The following is an 18,206-nucleotide window of genomic DNA, read 5'->3' on the forward strand; positions in this document are numbered from 1 at the left end:
CCTCTGTGTGAGCGAATGGATGGATTTTGCTTGTTCACAATCGCCCTCCGAAATCATGTCTCGTCGCTGGGCGCGAAAGGTTGAGCGCTGCTGTTGCACCTTCGCAACCTACATCCCTCTGACCTTCGTCTATGGTTTAACCACCTGGGCCGTTTGGGTGGATGTCACCATTGGGTCCGCGCCCTCGAAAGCCTCTTGGCTCGGTAAGTAGCATCTGCGCCCCCGTCATGCCGCCCTCGGCCCCAGCTGACGATGCCCTCGCAGGTTCCGCGTCGTCCTTCGGCGCCCTCCTCCTCTATGGCCTGCTCAACTGGTCTTATACCACCGCCGTTTTCACGAACCCAGGGAGCACGACGAATGATAATGGCTACAGTACGCTACCGACTGAGGCGCCCCCGGCCGCCACCTCCTTCACTGTCAAGTCAAATGGCGAGTTGCGATTCTGCAAGAAGTGCCAGGCTAGGAAACCGGACCGCGCCCATCACTGCTCGACCTGTCGTCGCTGCGTCCTGAAAATGGATCATCACTGCCCTTGGCTGGCGACCTGCATCGGCCTTAAGAACCACAAGGCATTTCTGCTGTTCCTGATCTACACGACGCTCTTCTGCTTCTACAGCTTCTTCGTCGCTGGCAGCTGGGTATACATGGAGGTCATCAACAACACGACGTACGTTGAGACGCTGATGCCCATCAACTATGTCATCCTCAGCGTTATTGCCGGCATTATTGGCATCGTCGTGGGCGCCTTCACTGGCTGGCACATTCTGCTTGCGAGCCGTGGCCAGACGACGATCGAGTGCCTGGAGAAGACGCGATACCTGTCACCACTGAAGAAGCAGATGCAGCACCAATTTGTCGCCCAACACAACGGCGAGGGTATCCCCCTGCCTGCGTACGGGCAGCAGCTCCTTGACATCCACGCGAACGCCCTCCCGGGTATCACACGACCAGAGGAGGGCGAGGAATACCGGGGTCAACCGGGAGGCTCGAGGCCGATGCATGCTTCATACGAAGAGATGGAACGCGAGCGCGCGAAGAAGCGCTACGAAGAGTACCTCGATGAGAAGGACTCTGAGAAGCTCCCTAACGCTTTCGACCTTGGCGTAAAACGTAACCTCCTGCACCTCTTCGGCCTCAAGCCCTTGTTGTGGTTCGTCCCCGTCTGCAACACCACGGGCGACGGCTGGTCATGGGAGCCCAGTCCCAAGTGGTTGGCGGCTCGCGAACAGCTGGCCAGGGAGCGCGAGGAGCAGCGTGCCCGCGAAATCAACGCCGGCTGGGGCACTGAGGAGCCCCCAACCTTCATGCGCGACGTACCCACCAAGCCGGATGGCGCGGGCCGCCACTATCTCACCTCACCCCCTCCTAACACCAACGGCGCGCGTAAGATGCCATCCAAGGCTGACCGGGTGCTGGGGCGTGACCCTAATCTCTATGCCGACGGGTTCCAGGACTCGATGCCAATGCGGAAGCTCAGCCCGCGCGGCCGCGCGCTGGAGGACGACCTCGAAGACAGTGACCTTGACGTGGACGACCCCGCGGCGGCGGAGCACCGGGCTCTGAACCTTGTCACCAACGGCGGTTGGGGACGCAGCGGCGCCAGCGGGGTGTTGAGGAAGCACAGTCCGACGTCGCCGTCGTTCATGAACCAGCCGGAGAACGACGATGACGTGGATTGAGATATATACGGCTTAAAATGAGGACAGCGATCACAACGCGTTTAGATAGTGATATACAGAAGCATAATCTCGTCAGCAGGGTTTCGATTAAATGGAATTGGGGCATGGCTGTGGCGTCGCTTTAGAGTGTATATGTGTTTGCAAAACTCGTCGAAGGGAAACTCGGACTCGAAAGGATTGGAGCATCCGAGGCGTGTATTGACGCTTTACCCCCGTTCGAGGGACGGAGTTTGGGGTGTTAAGTTTTCACTTTTCACGTTGTCTGTCATGGAGTTAGATCTTATGGGAGATGAATGACATATGTTCAGTAGCGCCTTTGCCCATCATGAATACCAAATTACATGTTAATCTGCTATTTGATGCTGTTATTGACGGACGTACTCGTGACACAATGTATTTGGCAAACTTTTAGCTGCGAGTTTCTGCACTGAGTGGTCACTGCGCTTCGACAGCTTCCATTTACTGACACAAGATTCAGGCGATACCCGCCCGAGGCATGAGGACTGTATGTATGGCAGTCCAGTCCTCTTCTCCAGGCTATGCGGGCTGCCCGATACCGGGGCCACGCCGCGCGCAGCCATGTACCCATCGTCGATTGGACTTCGAGACCTTTTCTTTTTTCTTTCCGCTTCTCAAGAGCACTGTTGATGTGTTAGACTATAAATGCAAGAGGTGATACATACGGCTTTTGAGGACAAACTACGGACGGTCTGGACGAATTGATGATGAGTGCTCAAGGCATTTGTCAGCTACCGGAATTGAGACCATTGTGGCCAAGACCCATCGATGAGATATTTCGGCAGGTCGCTGCCTATTGAGGCTCAACAAAGCCTTTCAATCAGTGTCATGACTTGTACCCATATCAAGAATACGCTCTCGTACTTGGCTCTTTCTATTCGTAACTTTCACCTGAATCTACATATTTAGTTCGTACCCGTACCGAAGAAGTTTTTACTATTTTCTTCCTCTTGGCATTGCGTTTACATCAGTACTTGGTCCAGATCATCTCTTGGGTGGTGGGATCCAAGCCCCCTCTCGCCAGCCAACTCTTCGTTCCGAAAGCTCATCTACCTTTACTCTACCGCTCAACACTTCCCACCAGAACACTGCGAAAAAGCTGAAGTGGATGAACGAAAATCTTATGTGCTTTACACGCTCTCTATCTAAGGACCAGAGAGGTGCTCCTTCCATCCTCAACCTTGCCAACACAGGACGCAGCTTCCTATCTCCGAGAGCACCATCATAAGGTTGCTATACCCTCACTGACAACTCGTAACATCTCGCTACCACCATCTCATAGTCGCCCGTTCATCTCGCCATAATCATCGACTCCCTTGTTTGCAATTCAGAATCGCCAATGTCCTGCTGGTCACAGAAGGTTAGTCTGTAACGACAATCAGATCTCATTCATCGACACCCGGTTCCACGGTCAGGCTGTTGCCACGTTTTCAGACCGAATCTCTTCGTACTCTAGTAAAGGGCTTTCGCTTCTTTCAATAAGATCTCGGTCCCACCTGATTCCAGGCCGGTCTTTCCCGCCAACAACTGCAGCAGGAGGCTCCTACAAGTGACGGCTTTGTGTTTTAGCTTTGCCCATCTTTCGAACCCAGAAACGCCCGTCTTCATAATTTGCCGAATCCTACCAAGACGTTGAAGACAAGGGGACTGCTTGCAGAATATCTCAACTTCAGAGCCACACAAGAAGTACACAAAAACGCATCAAGGTCGTTGCTTCCATTGGAGCCGGATCCTTGTTGGAGTTCCATTGAACAAGGAACGGCTTTGACTAGACGACAAAGACGACTATCATCCGCTACATTCGGTCCCGATATTCCAAACCCTGGGGAGCCGCAGAGCAGAGGCTTTATATATACCAAGTGGCCTACGGCGAATCTCTGACCTAACACCTCAATACTTATCGTCCTCATCATTTCCCAGGTATGTACTGCCAACTGTCGACCTACTACTCTTAGTGAAACCCTACTTACTGGCCCAGTTCTCAGCCTCATCCCCTCCAAAATGGCTCCAGGCAAGAAAACCGGAGTGGCCAAAAAGAAGCAGATCTCTAATGCTGCGTCTCGTAGCAAGGTCAATCCTTCCAAGGGTAAAGGCAGTGCATCGGAGACAAAGACAAGCGCCACGGCCAAGGTACCCAAGTCTGCAGGATCAGCTCAGGCTACGATCATCGTCGGAGGTCATAAGCACCGCATAACCGTCGCCGAGGAGGACAGCAACGATGACGGCACGATTAGACCTACGAAACGACGCAAAGATAGCAAGGAAACCGACACTCACGATTATCATACGGTACGTGAGGCTCCTCCGCCGCGTGATTACGGTGCGTCATTTGCAAAGAAGTCGACTGCCCATCTCACGTGGGGAGCTCCCCTTTTATCTCCCCGCCGATCTCGATCCGAGGCCCAGACGAAGAAGCCCGTGAAGAAGACAGCAACTTCCCGCAACAAGGGAAAGGGAAAGGAAGAGGCCCGTCCTGAAAACTTCTTGCAGTCGAAGCCCAAAACTGGTCATGGGGGCCTCTCGTCAGTAATGGCCGGCTCTGCGACTCCAGAGGACGAGCGACACTTTCCTTTGATGAAGCTTCCGATTGAGATCCGGCAGAAGATCTACAAGGAAATCCTGGTTGTTGAGGACCCCATCCGAGTTCGACAAGGCTGGTCCGCAGTCTACCCGCGTAATCGGCCCATGGTTGAAACAAGTATCTTACGAGCCTGTCGCCAGGTCAGAAACGAAGCAGTGAATGTGCTCTACGGTGAGAACACGTTCCTCTACCTCCTCAGAGAGACTGCAAAGCTTCCGGCCACCAACACATTGGGAGAGAACGAGATCGTGGTCCAGCACCCCTTGATGGTAGACGAGCCTCTTTCTGAGTATGAAGGCAACAGCGATGACGAATATGACGAGGACGATCTCCTTCCAGCGGCGCGGTCAACCAAAGACCCCGAAGTCGAGATCGACATCAGGCGCTACGGCCACAAGTTCCGCAAGCTCATGATAGTTGCCGAGCCGAACCGCACTGACAAGGGCTATCTCCTGAGCATGGCGAACGCGATTGGCGTCTTCCGCAACCTGAAGCCCATCAGGTCCCGCGTGCACACCATCACCATCGAGATCACGCCAATCCGCCAGCTAGATACAGGTGAGATTAGCTTTCTTGATTTCTTCGAGAAGACGTCCGCAGTCGTCCGCACTCTCAAGGGGCTGCCCTGCCAGTTCATCGAGATCCTCGTCAACACGGGCGGCAACCAAGAGCGCATCCGGCTCAACATGAAGTACGCGGCCCACATCCGGCGCGCCAAGCGCGGCCAGAAGGACCTCTGGAAGAACGATCGGCTCATGCAGGCGTACCGCAGCATGAAGGCGGGCGAGGCGCAGGAGAACCTCGAGAGGCTGTCGGTCATGATTCGCAAGATTTGGGAGGGACCGAACGGGCGATTTGTTGGGTCTCGCGGGTGCGATAGTGAGAGCGACGAGGAAAACATTTACGATTTTTAGGGACAGTAACTGGGAAGAGAGGAGTGCGGGATATCTTTGACATTTGGTGCGACGGGGACTTGCTTCTAGGTCTCGGTTGGCGGGCGTGCACATGGTGGTAGGAGATTTCGGGGTCGAACGATGACCACATTCGGTCTTTTCGTATCTTGAGGTTGGACAGGGGAATCTCATACCGAACGTCTCAGCAACAGGCATCGGGGATCTCGGAGCATCCTTACGCGAAAGCTTTTCATTTTATTCAGAACCTATTCGTTAGGTAGCATTCATACTCACTCTTCGAGTTTAGATGACTGCGACTTTATTTCCATTCCATAGCTCAGGGGGGTATATCAAATCATGACCTTGTTGATGCTCAATAACGCGCTCTCTCTTTTTCGCCCAATCCCCACCTTGCGCATCACGATGCTGCCGCGGCTGCCGCGGTGATCTTGACCTTGGAGACCTCCAGCGTTTCCGTGTCCACCAGGACCAGCTCTTTGGTCTCCGCAAAGGACGGCACGGTGATGAGTCGGACCTGCTGGCCGTCGCCACCCTCGATGACCTTGGTGGAGAATTCGGGCTGGCAGCCGACAAAGTAGAGGTGGGGGGCGTCCTTCATGACGAAGGGGTCGTCATCTTGGAAAGGGTAGGCCCCTCGGTGGAAGTTAGCAGGCGTCTCGGGATGTTTCAGGAGAGGAAAGGGGGCTGCTCACAAAGCGTATCCGGCGCAGTGGGCGCGCTGCAGCGCCACCTGCACATGGCCTCCATCATGCCGAGCCGGTCGTCGCTGTCGACGTACTTGAAGACGTCGTCGACGTTCTGGCCGCCGGTGCCGAGGACCCTCCAACCGTCGACCTCGCCCTCCCAGGGGTTCGTCGTGGTGTCGAACCAGCCGGGCTCCTTGGCGCCGGGGGCCGCGCAGTAGGGCCGCGAGCGCGGGAACATGGCCGAGTGGATGGGCTGCTGCGGGTAGCTCGCGTTGGCAGGGTCCTCGGCGCCGGGCATGAGGGTAACGGGGATGGAGGGGAGCAGGTCGGCGAGGAAGTCGTCAAAGAGCTGGCTGGGGAGGGGGTTGTAGGCGCTGGCGTCGTAGCCGTACTTCTTGTTAGCCGCCGTCTTTTTGCCGGTGGCGTTGTTGTCGGGCGCCGTCTTCAGAGCCGGGTTCGCGGTGGAGGTGGAGGAGTTGATGGAGTTTCCTGCAATGATGAGGCGAGAAATGTGGGCGAGTTCGGAGGATTGAGTTGCAGGGGCGAGGGCCTCGCCAAGGAGGAATTCGAGGAGGAGGGAGAGCTCGAGGGCGTAGGAGGCGTCGAAGCCGGAGAAGGAGAGGCCCGAGACGATGGCGATTTTCGACGAGGGCCGTTGGGAAGGCGTGGAGGTGCCGGACATGTCGTGGTCTTCCGAGGGTCTATCGGTGAGGGTCCAGCGGGACGGTTGCGGGGCGAGGTCTGGGAACTTGACATCGATGACCTCGAGCTCGCCGTTTGCATTCTCGGAGCCCATGACGCCGATGATTGTGCCGGTGACGAGGTGAATGGACTTGAGGATGTCGCCGACGAGGCGGATGCGACCTGAGTCGTCCTCGAGCATGATCATGTCTTTATCGTCGCCCGAGTAGTAGCGGTCCGTGGAGATGGGGGCCGAGATCCAGCGCTGCGCGGTCTAGTCAGTTGTGGTCTGCTGCGTACGGATGCGACAGACGTACATCCTTGGATACGTCCTCGAGGATGTTCGGCTTCAGCGCCATGTCCATGTAGACGGTGCCCGTCACCCAGCAGAGCTCGCCCTGGCGGACGTCAAGAACACGGTCCACGTGCTTGGCCTCCTCGCCGCCGATGACGGTGCCGTCCCAGGCCTCGGCGGCGGCGGCATCAACGGCGGGCCGGATGGAGGTGAGACGCAGGAAGTAGACGTCGGCATACTGCTGCTGGTACGAGCGTTCTTTTGGCAGGGCGAAGGTGTTGAGGGGTTTGTAGTGCGAGGGGGCGCGAACGAGGGTCGAGGAGGCTGCGGCTGCGTCGCTGCGGGTAGGGGAAAGACATGTCAGATTTTTGGTGTCTTCCTCTCAGATTGGAGCAGTTGATGAAGCGGGGGAGAGAGAGACGAGGGGTTCTGGGACTTACGCCGGCTTTTGCAGAAGCGCGGTGGCTTCTTCGAGGGTCACCATTTCTTCGATCGACTGCTGAGTTCTGCGGTGACTGGAAACTATTGTTGTGCCGTTGCCGAGGTCAGAGAAGCTCTCATGCGGTGTCAATGGCTGTGGCAAGTGTTGAAGCTGGAATACGATGCCGCATGTATCCGACGCGTCGAACGAACTTGGGGCTGGAAAAGTCGCGAATTTTGGCGTAAATGGGGTTGGGGCGGGAGGGGTCCCGTCTTCCCTGTCCGCCCGCTGTGGCTTGTGTTGCCATTCCGCGGTGCTTGGGCGGCCCGGTGGATCGGCTCAGGTACTGGTCCAGCCACCGATGGCGGGGTTGCTTTGCCCGTCCTCGTGCGATCAGTCTAGTGCACCATCCCCTCTCTGGAACGAGAATGAGGGGCACTATTTTTTCTTGGCCAACCCGGCTGGGCAGGGCAGGATGCTGCTGGTGCAATGCTGATAGGATCAAGGTCCCTAGTAAACCAACCAGGAGTGCGCGTGCGCGTGTTCGACTGCCCTGCTAGCCAGGCCATCCCAGACCTCCCATGGTATCCGCCGGCGGCCGTCGGCTCAGGTCATGACGCCTTCAGTCGCGGGCGGTGTGATGCTTGACTGCTTTCCCCCCTCTTAGGTGCTCTATAAAATTTCCTTCCTCACAACCGCATCTCATACCTTCACTCTCTTCTTCCCTCTTGACACCCTTCCTGGCCTACCTCCTCACGCACCGTCGAACCCTCTCACAACGCCCACAATGGTTCAGAAACCCCCACCATCGAGGTGACCAACCTCAGCTACAACTTCCAGGGCTCCACCTCCGGTCTCAACAACATCTCGCTCTCGGTGCCCTCGCGCTCGCGCACCCTCCTCATCGGCGCCAACGGCGCCGGCAAGACCACTCTCCTCCGCCTCCTCGCCGGCAAGCGCCTCGCCCCGCAGGGCGGCATCTCCATCGCCGGCGTCGATCCCTTCAAGGAAGGGCTTGAGGGCGTCACCTACCTCGGCCTCGAATGGGTCCTGAACCCCATCGTCCGCACCGACATCGGCGTCGTTGAGCTCCTCCGCTCCGTCGGCGGCGACGCCTACCCGGACCGCCGCGACGAGCTCGTCTCCGTCCTCGACATCGACACCGCCTGGCGCATGCACGCCGTCTCCGACGGCGAGCGCCGCCGCGTCCAGCTCGCCATGGGCCTCATCCGCCCCTGGACCATTCTTCTGCTCGACGAAATCACCGTCGACCTCGACGTGCTCAGCCGCGCCGAGTTTCTGGGCTGGCTGCGCCGCGAGACGGAGATCCGGGACTGCACCATCGTCTACGCGACCCACATCCTCGACAACCTCGCCGGCTGGCCGACGCACCTCGTCCACATGCACCTCGGCACCGTCCGCGAGTGGGACACGGCGGGCAAGTTCATCGCGGGCGTCGAGGGTGGTACCGGGAACAGCACGCTCGGCGAGCTGGTGCTGGGATGGCTGCGCCAGGACCTGAAGGACCGTGGGCCGAGGTCGCAGTCGCGCGTCGAGTCCGAGGGCAAGACGTATTCCGCCGGCGGGTATGGAGGCTACGGCGACGAGTCTGACAAGCTGAAATAAAGCCATCGAGAGATGCACTCTCTTGCGGCCGTAGTTGTGGGTCATCCGGTTCGACATGTTGCATTGTTTCCTTGGATCCGGCGTGGGAAAACGGCGTCTACGGCACTCAACTGCATTCGGGACGGCGTTGATGTTTCTTGTTTTGTTTTTTTGCTTCAACATGAGATGATGATTGGGTCAACCCCATACGGGTGTGTCTTTCAACTTGTACCACGACGATATCAGGAAAGCTTCATGAATGAATAGAGGCAAGCGGACGCAAAAAAGAAGAGAAGAATAGAGAGGGAGGGCACTCTCAACTGGCCATCTCGGCGGCGTTTGGTTGCATGGACCTGTTCAACAATGGGCATACCACATGGGTGGCTTGTTTTCTTTTAGGATTCCACGGCTTTAGAGATACCCTAGTCTTCAACCAAAGGGGGGGGGGTTTACATCGGGTGGAGGAACACTGTCGACTCAACTAGACAGAGACTTAGATGTCGAACGCCGGAAATACAAATGTACTTGATGCTACGGATCTCTTCTCCAAGGGGGTATCACGACTATTTCCGTCCCAGGCCGGTAATAAGCTCATTGCCTAGCAGAGCCTGCGCGAAGCTTTTCCCTAAGCAACGCTTTTTGAGCTCATGAGCACCTTCATCGTATTCTTCATCAACGCCGGGATGCCGCCCAGGCCCTTGCTCTCCAGCGCCCGCAGTACGATGATTCTATACTCCGACCACGTAATGCGCAGGCCCCGCGCTTCGGCCAACCTAGCCAAACTGTTGGCAGTAACGGGCCCTGCGTGCCGCGTGGAGATGGCGTCATCGTTTGCGGCCTGCTCACGGTCCTCGAGCTCGCGGATGCACTCGATGGCCTGGAAGCTCAGCAACGGCGAGTATGAGAATCCAAACAGAGTCGGCAGCGCGAGATCCATGCCCAGATCTTCGACGTACCTCTGCAGGCGCAGGGTGACTGGGCGGGCGTTGAGACAGCCCAGCGCATTCTTGTCACCGTCGTTGAAGGCCTTGCCGCGCCAGAGGCAGTTGCAGATGTCCATGAGGAACCCATTGAAATGGTTCACGTAGCTTGGGGCGTATGTAGTCGGCTGGCGCCTAGACATGGCCGTCTCGAATCCCTTCTTGTACGTGGCCAGGACGGTGCACAGGCGCGACACATTGGCGAGGGAGTGGCTGAAAAAGAGGAGGTAGATGAGCTGGGCCGGCGGGTTGGCGATGCGGAGCAGGGGCTGGAGGATTGGGTCTGATATGCTAGCGGCGGCTTGTTCGTAGAGGTCGAGCACGCCGCCGTGGACGGCAACGCTTGGGGAGGCTTGGACAAGGTTGAGGGCAATGATGCTTGCATGCTCCATGACGTCGTAAAAGGCGCTGACGGGTGCATCCTTGGGTATCTGGTCGAGGGAGCGCAGAACAAAAGTCCAGCGGCGGATGATATTCTGATAGAGCCCGAGAAGAGCCAGCTGGGAGTCAGGCGTAGGGGGGAGGCATTTTTCCAGGGGCTCGAGGATGAAGTTGTACAGTTCTGTTGTGCGTTTTGCGGTCAGCGAGCACTTGAGGGGATGGTCCTGAAACACCCACCTTCAAACGACACCAGCGGCGCGTACTGAAGAATGCTCATGATAGGGTCTCGGGCGTCCATGCCGTTCCATGTCGTGAAGAGTTTGGCAAAGAAGTTCAAGAGGACATATGGGGTTTCCTGTACAATCAGACAAGCCCAAAACAAGGGATACGCAAACACTCACCTTGACGCGCGACACATATTCCGCAAGAATCTCCATTGTTTCCCTAAACAGCTTGCCGTCGGCGTTGCCGTTGAGGACGTCTTCGAGAGCGGCGTCTATCCAATGGACGACACGTTTCGAAGCTGCATCATCTTTCTTCAAGGCAATGAACTTTTGAAGCAATGGATCCGCCAACACAGCTGCCAGTTGGTTTGGTAGCTCAATCTTTTCGACTGACTGAGCAAAGCGATCGGCACTGTCGATCTCTTCCAAAGTGACGGAATTCTGTTGTGACGGTGAGTCTCCAATTTGAGTGTTGACGTTTTCCGTTGATCTATCTCACCTCTGTAGCCTCTGAAGTATGGACGGAAGGAAGATGGGATGCTTTGCCACCGCGCACCTTCAGAGCTAGGTGATTGACACTGAAGCCGTTCCGAGGCTGGCCGGCGGTCTCCGCAGCGCGCTGCGAGTGGTCTCTTTGGATCTGGTCAAGCCTCTCCCGCCATTCCGTGTCAGGATGCTGCAAGCGTCAGATGGGCTTCTTTGGGAGTGCGTTACCTCTTACCTTGAAGGCCGATGCCCTGCCTCGCAATGCATCGCTGACAATGATTTCGGGGTAGTAGTCTTTGTAGACCCTCAAAAGCCCTGTCAAGGCCGGGTCGTTGCCTGTGTTCCTGGAAAGATTGAGTCTGAGACGTAAGGTTAGCATCAAGTGAAATCGCAGGGTAAACAAGAGGCCATCTACACTGCTTGAATCCTAAAGGGCCGGACGTGTTTCCGGCGCGTTATTAGGGCAAGTAAATGACACAGTTGCGGTCTGGTTCGCGTTAGCCCCTTCCATTACGCAGTGGGCGGGGTGCTGACCGAATGGCAGCCGTGTCGAGAAGATTGAACAACACGGCGTATGCCTGCGACAATAAAGCTGGCTTCTCAATGACATGGTAGACCATAATCAACCATTTGAGGATATTCGATTGCAGGGCCAGCGAAGGTTTCAGTTCACCATGCCCCAGACATCCGACCACCCTCAAAACAGCATCCTTGGATAGCCGAGTCGCGGGGTACAAATTCTTCAACAACGCATTCAGGCTTGCCTGGTCCAGGTGGTTGGGCCTGGTCAGCAGGTCGATAAGTTCGCTCAGGGGCTCGGGTAGCAGTCCTCTGTGATAGGCGAAAGACGTAATTTTTTCCACGGTAGGCTTGATGCTGGTAGCTCGCCGTTTGGACGGTAGCTTGGAGGCTGAAGGCTGTGTCATTATCACGGAAGGCATAGGTTTCCAAGTTGCGACTCACCCTCAACCACGTCCTCGATCAAGAGATGGATGTCTTCAGTGCCTCCGTCGACGGACATATCACCAGTGGGTGAAGCCATGCTGGCCGGCACTTGTCAAGCCAAGGACATGAACGGTCTCCAACGACTCTATTGTTGGGTCAGGCGTGATACGACGACATGTGATGGTGCAGGCGGGGCGCAGCGTCGTGATGCCCCGACAACGACAATGATCCCGATCCGTCCCGTCGTGGTTGATGGACGCGTCGGAGTTGGAGACCAGGTGAGCGCGTCCAGACCGGAAAAGATGGACCGTGCACGCACTTCGTCACCCTGTCATCCCATCGCTGAGGTGGTAAGGTAAACAGTACAGTACCTAGGTAGCGGCCGGGTGGAGCCCCACACTTCGGTCGCAGGCCGGAGCAAGCTCCAACCTCAGCGTTTCGCTAGAATGGATGCAGATGCAAGGACCGGAGCAGCGTCAGTATAGCTATGCGTGTGCGGATAGGATTCTTGTGGGGTTTCTCCGTCAGCGGCAACCAGTACAAACGAGTCCAAAAGAGGGAGGTATCGGCGGACGGATCTCGGTGAGCGATTAGGCGAAGCGAGACGAGGCCCCTGGGTCGTTCCTTATATCGCTGTTGGTTTGGCGGGCAAGTAAATCGCAAGCCAGCGGATAGGGCCGTAGCACCTCATATTCCGAGGGTCTCACCATTGTTGCGCGTGGTGGAAGGAGTTGTGGTTGGCGTGGAGGTCGTGTAGGTCATCTTCAGACATTCGACACCATCAGACAGCAGACCCCGAACTGTAAGACGAAGGCGGTTCGTCATTGCGGGCGGCACACAGCAACGGGTACGGAGTAGTATGTGGGAAAAGATGATTGTCATGTCCACGGACACTGGGGCAGCGATGCTCACCGGATTCCCAGCGTCCAATTGCTGGTTGCCGCAGGCTTGGCAGACCTTCGGGCCGTAAGGAGCGCGTATGCCGTCTTGGCCGCCATGGTTGGCTCAAGAGCTCATTCAGTCAGGCTGATGATCCAAGGCCGGGAACTAGTTTGGGGATCCAAAGAAGAACTCACTCATGTGAGATGTGAGATGCAGCGGTAATTAGGCGGGCGGTGTATGCCGCCAACCAAGAGGAGCAACGGTGTTGGGGGTCGTACCTAGCCGATCCAAAGGGGGGGGGGGGGGATGACGCTTCGGCGCGAGAGCTACTTCTTCTTCCTTTATTCCTCTACGTACCTTCTCCGGATTAGGGGGATCGAGTCCCAGGTCTCTGTTTGGAATTCCAGGAGAGTAAAAATCGATACAATGCAGTAGCCAATGCACGACAGCGACAAAGCGGCAGGAAGGTGTCATTCATCGTCGCATCTGGGGTCGCACAGAGCGCAATTGGCAATGGCGGTGGCCGGGAGAAAGGTGGACCCCCATCTGCGCGTACAATGTGTAAGGCAGAGAGGGAGGTCATGCCTCGTGCTCGTCGACGGCAGCCAATTCCCATTGCCTTTTCTGGCTTGCGGGCTTCGAGGCTCACCAAGACCAGAGGTGACGGCGTCTTGGTGGACTCTCTTTGGACTGCCTCGTCAAGAAGAAATGCATCTTGCGGAGGGGAGTCCTTGCCGCACTCCGACGAGGCAACTTTGTGGAATCCAGGTACACACTACAGGCACAACGTACCTCTTTTTTGCGAGTTTGTGTTCGAGTCAAGCGCCCGTGCCCACACCCACCCACCATAGGTTACATGCCATGCCTAGTACTATGGTAGTAGGTGCCATGCCGAATGAACCTTGCCGGGGGCCCCCGTTCCGTGACCAAGGGCTCCAGTTCGCAACCTCCTTCACCTTGGGCCAGGTCATTCCTCACCGTGGTCCGTCAGTCTTGTCTCATTGACATGATGGCCCCGAAACATCTGCAACTCCCAACGTTGGGCATACTGCACAAGCACACCAACTTTGGGATTGGCCAACCTGGCTGACCGAGACGAGACGCTAGGCGGCTCACCTGCTTTCTTCTTGCTATCTCTGCCCGTTGTTCCACAAGCTGGCTAACAAATGCCTCGTCTGAATCCTTCTACCATCTTCGGCCCATCACATCAACCCGACACTTCATCCGGCCTCCACTTGCTGCTGCGGGAGGTCATCCGTGCTTCTACTTCTGACCTCAAGCTTACTCGATTGTTGTCGATCGAGGTATTGTCTCTTCTCTTCCGTCCTGGTCTTGGATTTCCCCGATTCATCACCGACGACGCCGCCGCCGCCGCCAGGTCCGCTGTATCAGTGCTCTTAATCATGTTGCTGAAGATCCAACCTGGCTGTTGCTCTGTTTCCTCGACACGTCTTTCGGTGTGTCTGGCAAATCAATGAGCGGCCGCCGTGCGCCATTCTCTTTTTTCCCCCTCACATATCATTATCAGTCGCGCGGCCCGGTGTCTCCACAGCAGCAGACACGGACGAACCGAGCGAGCCTTTGACAATTCCCCTGTTGTACTGACTGTTCCTCACCCGTCGTTTTATCGGTACGATTCTCCCGGCAAACCCTATTTTCCATACCCTGACAAGCACAAACACAACCCTGAGGCCTAGTCCGTTGGCCTCCTCTTTTTCCTCGCCTCTTCATTGCAGCGGGCCTACCCGGGCCATTGTTGGTTGAGAGCCCCAAGGCCGTGGCCATGGATGATGGGAAAATGTCGGAGAATCCAGAAGCGCGCTCCAAGTGGCCGCCTCGCATGCCCGGATCTAGAAGGCATTGAAGCTGGTGTCACAACAACTTGGACATGCTCTTCACCCCGTCCTGCCTCCGACCCTGGCTAACCAAGCCATCTTCATCCTCAGCCGTGGGGGTTTCTTAGGCCGCTCGAGGGCCTAGTGTCGTGAAGCTCATCTATCGTCTGTCATGGCCTTGGCTCTGTGTCACACCTCCGGCCGCCGTGTGGTGGCGTCTGCATCTGCTTACCCATCTCACCTCACCTTCCGGATACCTCAGTGTTTCTACGCCATACGGACGCTGGACGCCAATTTCGTCTGCAGAAGCTTTGTGTAACCTCGTGCCTCCAACCCTAGTGTTGCCCGGTAGCAGCTGCATGGCTCGCCCCGGTGGTCAGCATACCTAGTATCGAGGTAAAAACGGTCTGTCCCTCATTATTCCGCTTTTGCACCCCCCCAGCTTCCAAAGCTAGGATGACGGAGGTGTTGCCGCTGCGTACCGCGCCGGTTACATTGGGATCCATCCATCCATTCATCCTTTCCTCCCACCATCCACCATTCCTCATTCCATGGGTACACACACATACGGTTACGCACGCTCGCACACCTTCGACCAATCTGTCATTGATTGTATCAGTCAGACGGATGTGCCCCAGACCAAACCAGGAACCGCAGGGCCCTTGATTTGATTAACTTGCTGCCACCAAGACCCACCACCCACGGTGAGAGGCGTGGAAGCCCTTCGACATTAGCCGCTGCTGCTCGTCTGCTCACCTCTTGTCCTACCTTACCTTACTCGCTCTTACATACACCGTTGCTCAAACTCGGCACACTCGAGTTATGCATCCCGCTGATGATGCCTCCGTGCATATCCCCATTCAAGATTTTCATCTCTAACCTTTGCTCATTTGTCTCCATATTCTGTCCAACCTGGCGGGCTGGCCCTGTTCGCTCGACCGGTTGCCTCTGCCGCACACCCCACTCCGTGCTGCTGCCCTGATGCATTCTCTCCCACACCTATCAGGATAAAGATCTGTGTCGAACCCATTGTCTTTTACACTCTCGCATGCTACTAGCCGGCCACGGTAGGTGCAACCAGTCTTGTTTCTTTCCGAAGATGCATCTGCTTAACATTTAGTCTTGCTCTTCCCTTCAGACTTTCCCGGCTGTAGTTTAGCTAATGTCGTATTCATAGCGCTTCCCCCCCGTGTCCATCAAGAACAGCATACGACTTTGCACATCAGAAACCAAACAACCAACGACACTTCTCTTCGTCTTCACAGCTGTTACAGCTCCACTCGACGGCAACACACCTCATCACGTTGAATCCGGACTTCTTGCCTTAGTCCGTGTCTGACACCAACCGTCTGAAATCCCTTCATATGCTTCATGCCTGCCAGCCTGCCACGTATTTCTTATCGGCAGTGCCATTTCGTATGAACTGGAAATCCTAGCCCATTTGCCACATCGCCAAGTCTGTACGGCTCTTCTCTGCCGGGTCCGTCTGTCCAGGTGGGCCTTTGTATGGAAAGAGTGGCCTTGGACTCGTCTCATTCTTGTCTGCATGGGTTTATTGCTCGCCTGGTAAGTTCTAAACCCTTTAATCCCTATCCAGTGCTTACTCTACTTACACAAAGCTAGTTTGTGTAACCACGTGCTGACTCTGTATAGTAATGAGCTGAAAGGAACCGCACTCTTAAATCTCCGCCATGAGATATTCCCCAGAAATGCAGATCGACTGCCATGCTCCGTCCAGGAATAGCCCAAAATCCACGCGAAGCCTCCCCGCCATGTTGTTGTGGGACCGGCAAGACTGCATTCCCTTGAACAGGATTCTTTCAGAAGACGACATTATTGTACTCCTCACGCCCGTCGTTGTCCCTCACAACAGACTCGCAGACAATGGCAAGGATCCCTTTGAACCGTTGGGCCGTGCCATCGCCTCGCGGCATCCACTAGTCCGGCACGTTCCATACACGAAACGAGGGGGCATCACTAATATCCATTTCGAGTTTATCAAGAGAGCCAAAGCCATCGTCTTCGTCGTATCAGGGGCTCACTTGGACGACGATGTCTCTCAAATCGACTTGGCCGACGCTGCGCGAACAATGGCAGACGAGCGCCCTCAGATTGTAGTGGCGTGCTGCAACCTGCAAGCTCACAACCTTCTCATTGACCATTTTGCTACAATTGTGCAGATCGCCGGTTATCTGCCATCGGAACTCGAAGTTGCCGCTTCAATCATCTTCGGGGACGCTCGACCAACTGCGGGACACGCAGTTCCCTTACAAAACCTCGTCATCGCGCCACAAACATGGGCAGTCGAAGCTTGCGGCATCGACATGACACCCATTCATCAACTTTGGACAGAATGTCTTCCGCCCAAATATCACCTTCCGCAGTACGCACTTGTCCTGCTCCTCCAACGAGATGGCTTTTCCAGGCACTACGTTGTGCGGGAACCGGAGAAGAAGCAAATCATAGGCTTTTGCGCCACATACACTACGTATCCCGATGGAGGTCAAGATAATCTGCTCGGTTCATTGGCCGTCCTGATTGTGAAAAGTTCGTATCGCGGGAGAGGAGTTGGGCTAAGTCTTCACGACCATGCGCTCAAACAACTGCAGAGGACACGGGGCGTCAATCGACTGCAACTTGGCTCAGCTTTTCCGCGTCTTCTTTATGGTGTGCCTTCAGATTTCTTTTCGATAGACTGGTTTTCACGTCGGGGTTGGCAGATGAACGGCGCTCAGCCCGGTCAAGGGCTGGAGGTTTCGGATTGGCTTCTTAGGTTTGACGATATGCCAGTGAAGAGCTTCTCGTCAGCTGGACTGACTTTCAGGCGATGTGGCATGATCGAGTACCACCAGGTCTTGGATATCGTCGGCCGAGACGCGGCCCGCAAGGATAACATGGGGTGGTACGACCAGTACTACGTATTGGATGGCACGCCACACATTGAGGATATCCTCCTTGGCTTGGAGGGCAACACTATTGTGGCCATCGCCTTGACCTACATTCCCAACTCCGGGAGTCCAGCCGGTAATGATCTTCCGTGGGCAACGACCATTGGGCCCGATGTTGGGGGTGTAACATGCATTTGCATCATAGGTTTGTGACTAAGCTAGAAGATCCTGGCAGCGTCCTTCGCTCACACCAACCCAGATGACCATCCTGAGATGGTAAACAGCCGAGACTCGGTTATCATTAGGTTGCTCGACACGTGCGTCAAGCTGCTGGCCGAGCAAGGCATGCGGCAGATGTTTATCGACGGCGTTAGGGGAGGCGAGGCTGGGTTTCGGTCCCTGGGTAAGTGCAAGGCCAGCAACTCGTGCCGATGTTTCTAATTTGGCTTTGAAGGTTTCCGGGAATGGGCGAGATACAAGGACGTTTGGCGGAAGGTTTGAGCCGAAAAGCACTCGTGTGTAAACATCACACAGTCAACGAATACTCTTACAGGCCAGGATGCACCATCCTGCAATCTTCAGGCTCAAGCAATCTTTGGTGGCCTCGGAGCTGCTCAGTTGATCTGGCAGGCAGCGGAGTCAGAGGCACCAACCACCAGGCCCCTCTCTCATGCTGGAATCTTGGTTCGGTCCATGTTAATCCCA

General features: G+C 56.0%; 6 protein-coding genes across 6 annotated transcripts; 4 read left to right on the forward strand and 2 right to left on the reverse strand.

Moving 5' to 3' along the window:
• Positions 1-55: 55 nt before the first annotated feature.
• ColSpa_01137 (palmitoyltransferase PFA3) lies at positions 56-1,679 on the forward strand (the record flags this gene model as incomplete). Its single annotated transcript, XM_049267349.1, has 2 exons — positions 56-203; positions 265-1,679. 2 exons carry the CDS (start codon positions 56-58, stop codon positions 1,677-1,679), a joined length of 1,563 nt encoding a protein of 520 aa, XP_049123306.1.
• Positions 1,680-3,698: 2,019 nt separating this feature from the next.
• On the forward strand, positions 3,699-5,192 carry ColSpa_01138 (uncharacterized protein; the record flags this gene model as incomplete). Its single annotated transcript, XM_049267350.1, has 1 exon — positions 3,699-5,192. One exon carries the CDS (start codon positions 3,699-3,701, stop codon positions 5,190-5,192), a length of 1,494 nt encoding a protein of 497 aa, XP_049123307.1.
• Positions 5,193-5,589: 397 nt separating this feature from the next.
• Positions 5,590-7,338, reverse strand: ColSpa_01139 (DNA polymerase subunit delta-2; the record flags this gene model as incomplete). The annotated part of the gene is made up of 4 exons (XM_049267351.1): positions 5,590-5,807; positions 5,885-6,824; positions 6,877-7,192; positions 7,295-7,338. 4 exons carry the CDS (start codon positions 7,336-7,338, stop codon positions 5,590-5,592), a joined length of 1,518 nt encoding a protein of 505 aa, XP_049123308.1.
• A 550-nt stretch (positions 7,339-7,888) lies between these two features.
• Positions 7,889-8,901, forward strand: ColSpa_01140 (ABC transporter domain-containing protein; the record flags this gene model as incomplete). Its single annotated transcript, XM_049267352.1, has 2 exons — positions 7,889-7,910; positions 8,072-8,901. 2 exons carry the CDS (start codon positions 7,889-7,891, stop codon positions 8,899-8,901), a joined length of 852 nt encoding a protein of 283 aa, XP_049123309.1.
• Positions 8,902-9,505: 604 nt separating this feature from the next.
• Positions 9,506-11,993, reverse strand: ColSpa_01141 (centromere protein I; the record flags this gene model as incomplete). Its single annotated transcript, XM_049267353.1, has 7 exons — positions 9,506-10,422; positions 10,479-10,596; positions 10,643-10,906; positions 10,965-11,141; positions 11,187-11,295; positions 11,486-11,861; positions 11,915-11,993. The coding sequence occupies 7 exons, from the start codon at positions 11,991-11,993 to the stop codon at positions 9,506-9,508; spliced, it is 2,040 nt and encodes a 679-aa protein (XP_049123310.1).
• A 4,392-nt stretch (positions 11,994-16,385) lies between these two features.
• On the forward strand, positions 16,386-18,002 carry ColSpa_01142 (uncharacterized protein; the record flags this gene model as incomplete). Its single annotated transcript, XM_049267354.1, has 3 exons — positions 16,386-17,706; positions 17,761-17,904; positions 17,956-18,002. The coding sequence occupies 3 exons, from the start codon at positions 16,386-16,388 to the stop codon at positions 18,000-18,002; spliced, it is 1,512 nt and encodes a 503-aa protein (XP_049123311.1).
• Positions 18,003-18,206: the final 204 nt, after the last annotated feature.

This window comes from Colletotrichum spaethianum, assembly GCF_022836535.1.
Source record: "Colletotrichum spaethianum MAFF 239500 DNA, contig02, whole genome shotgun sequence".
NCBI lineage: Eukaryota > Fungi > Ascomycota > Sordariomycetes > Glomerellales > Glomerellaceae > Colletotrichum > Colletotrichum spaethianum.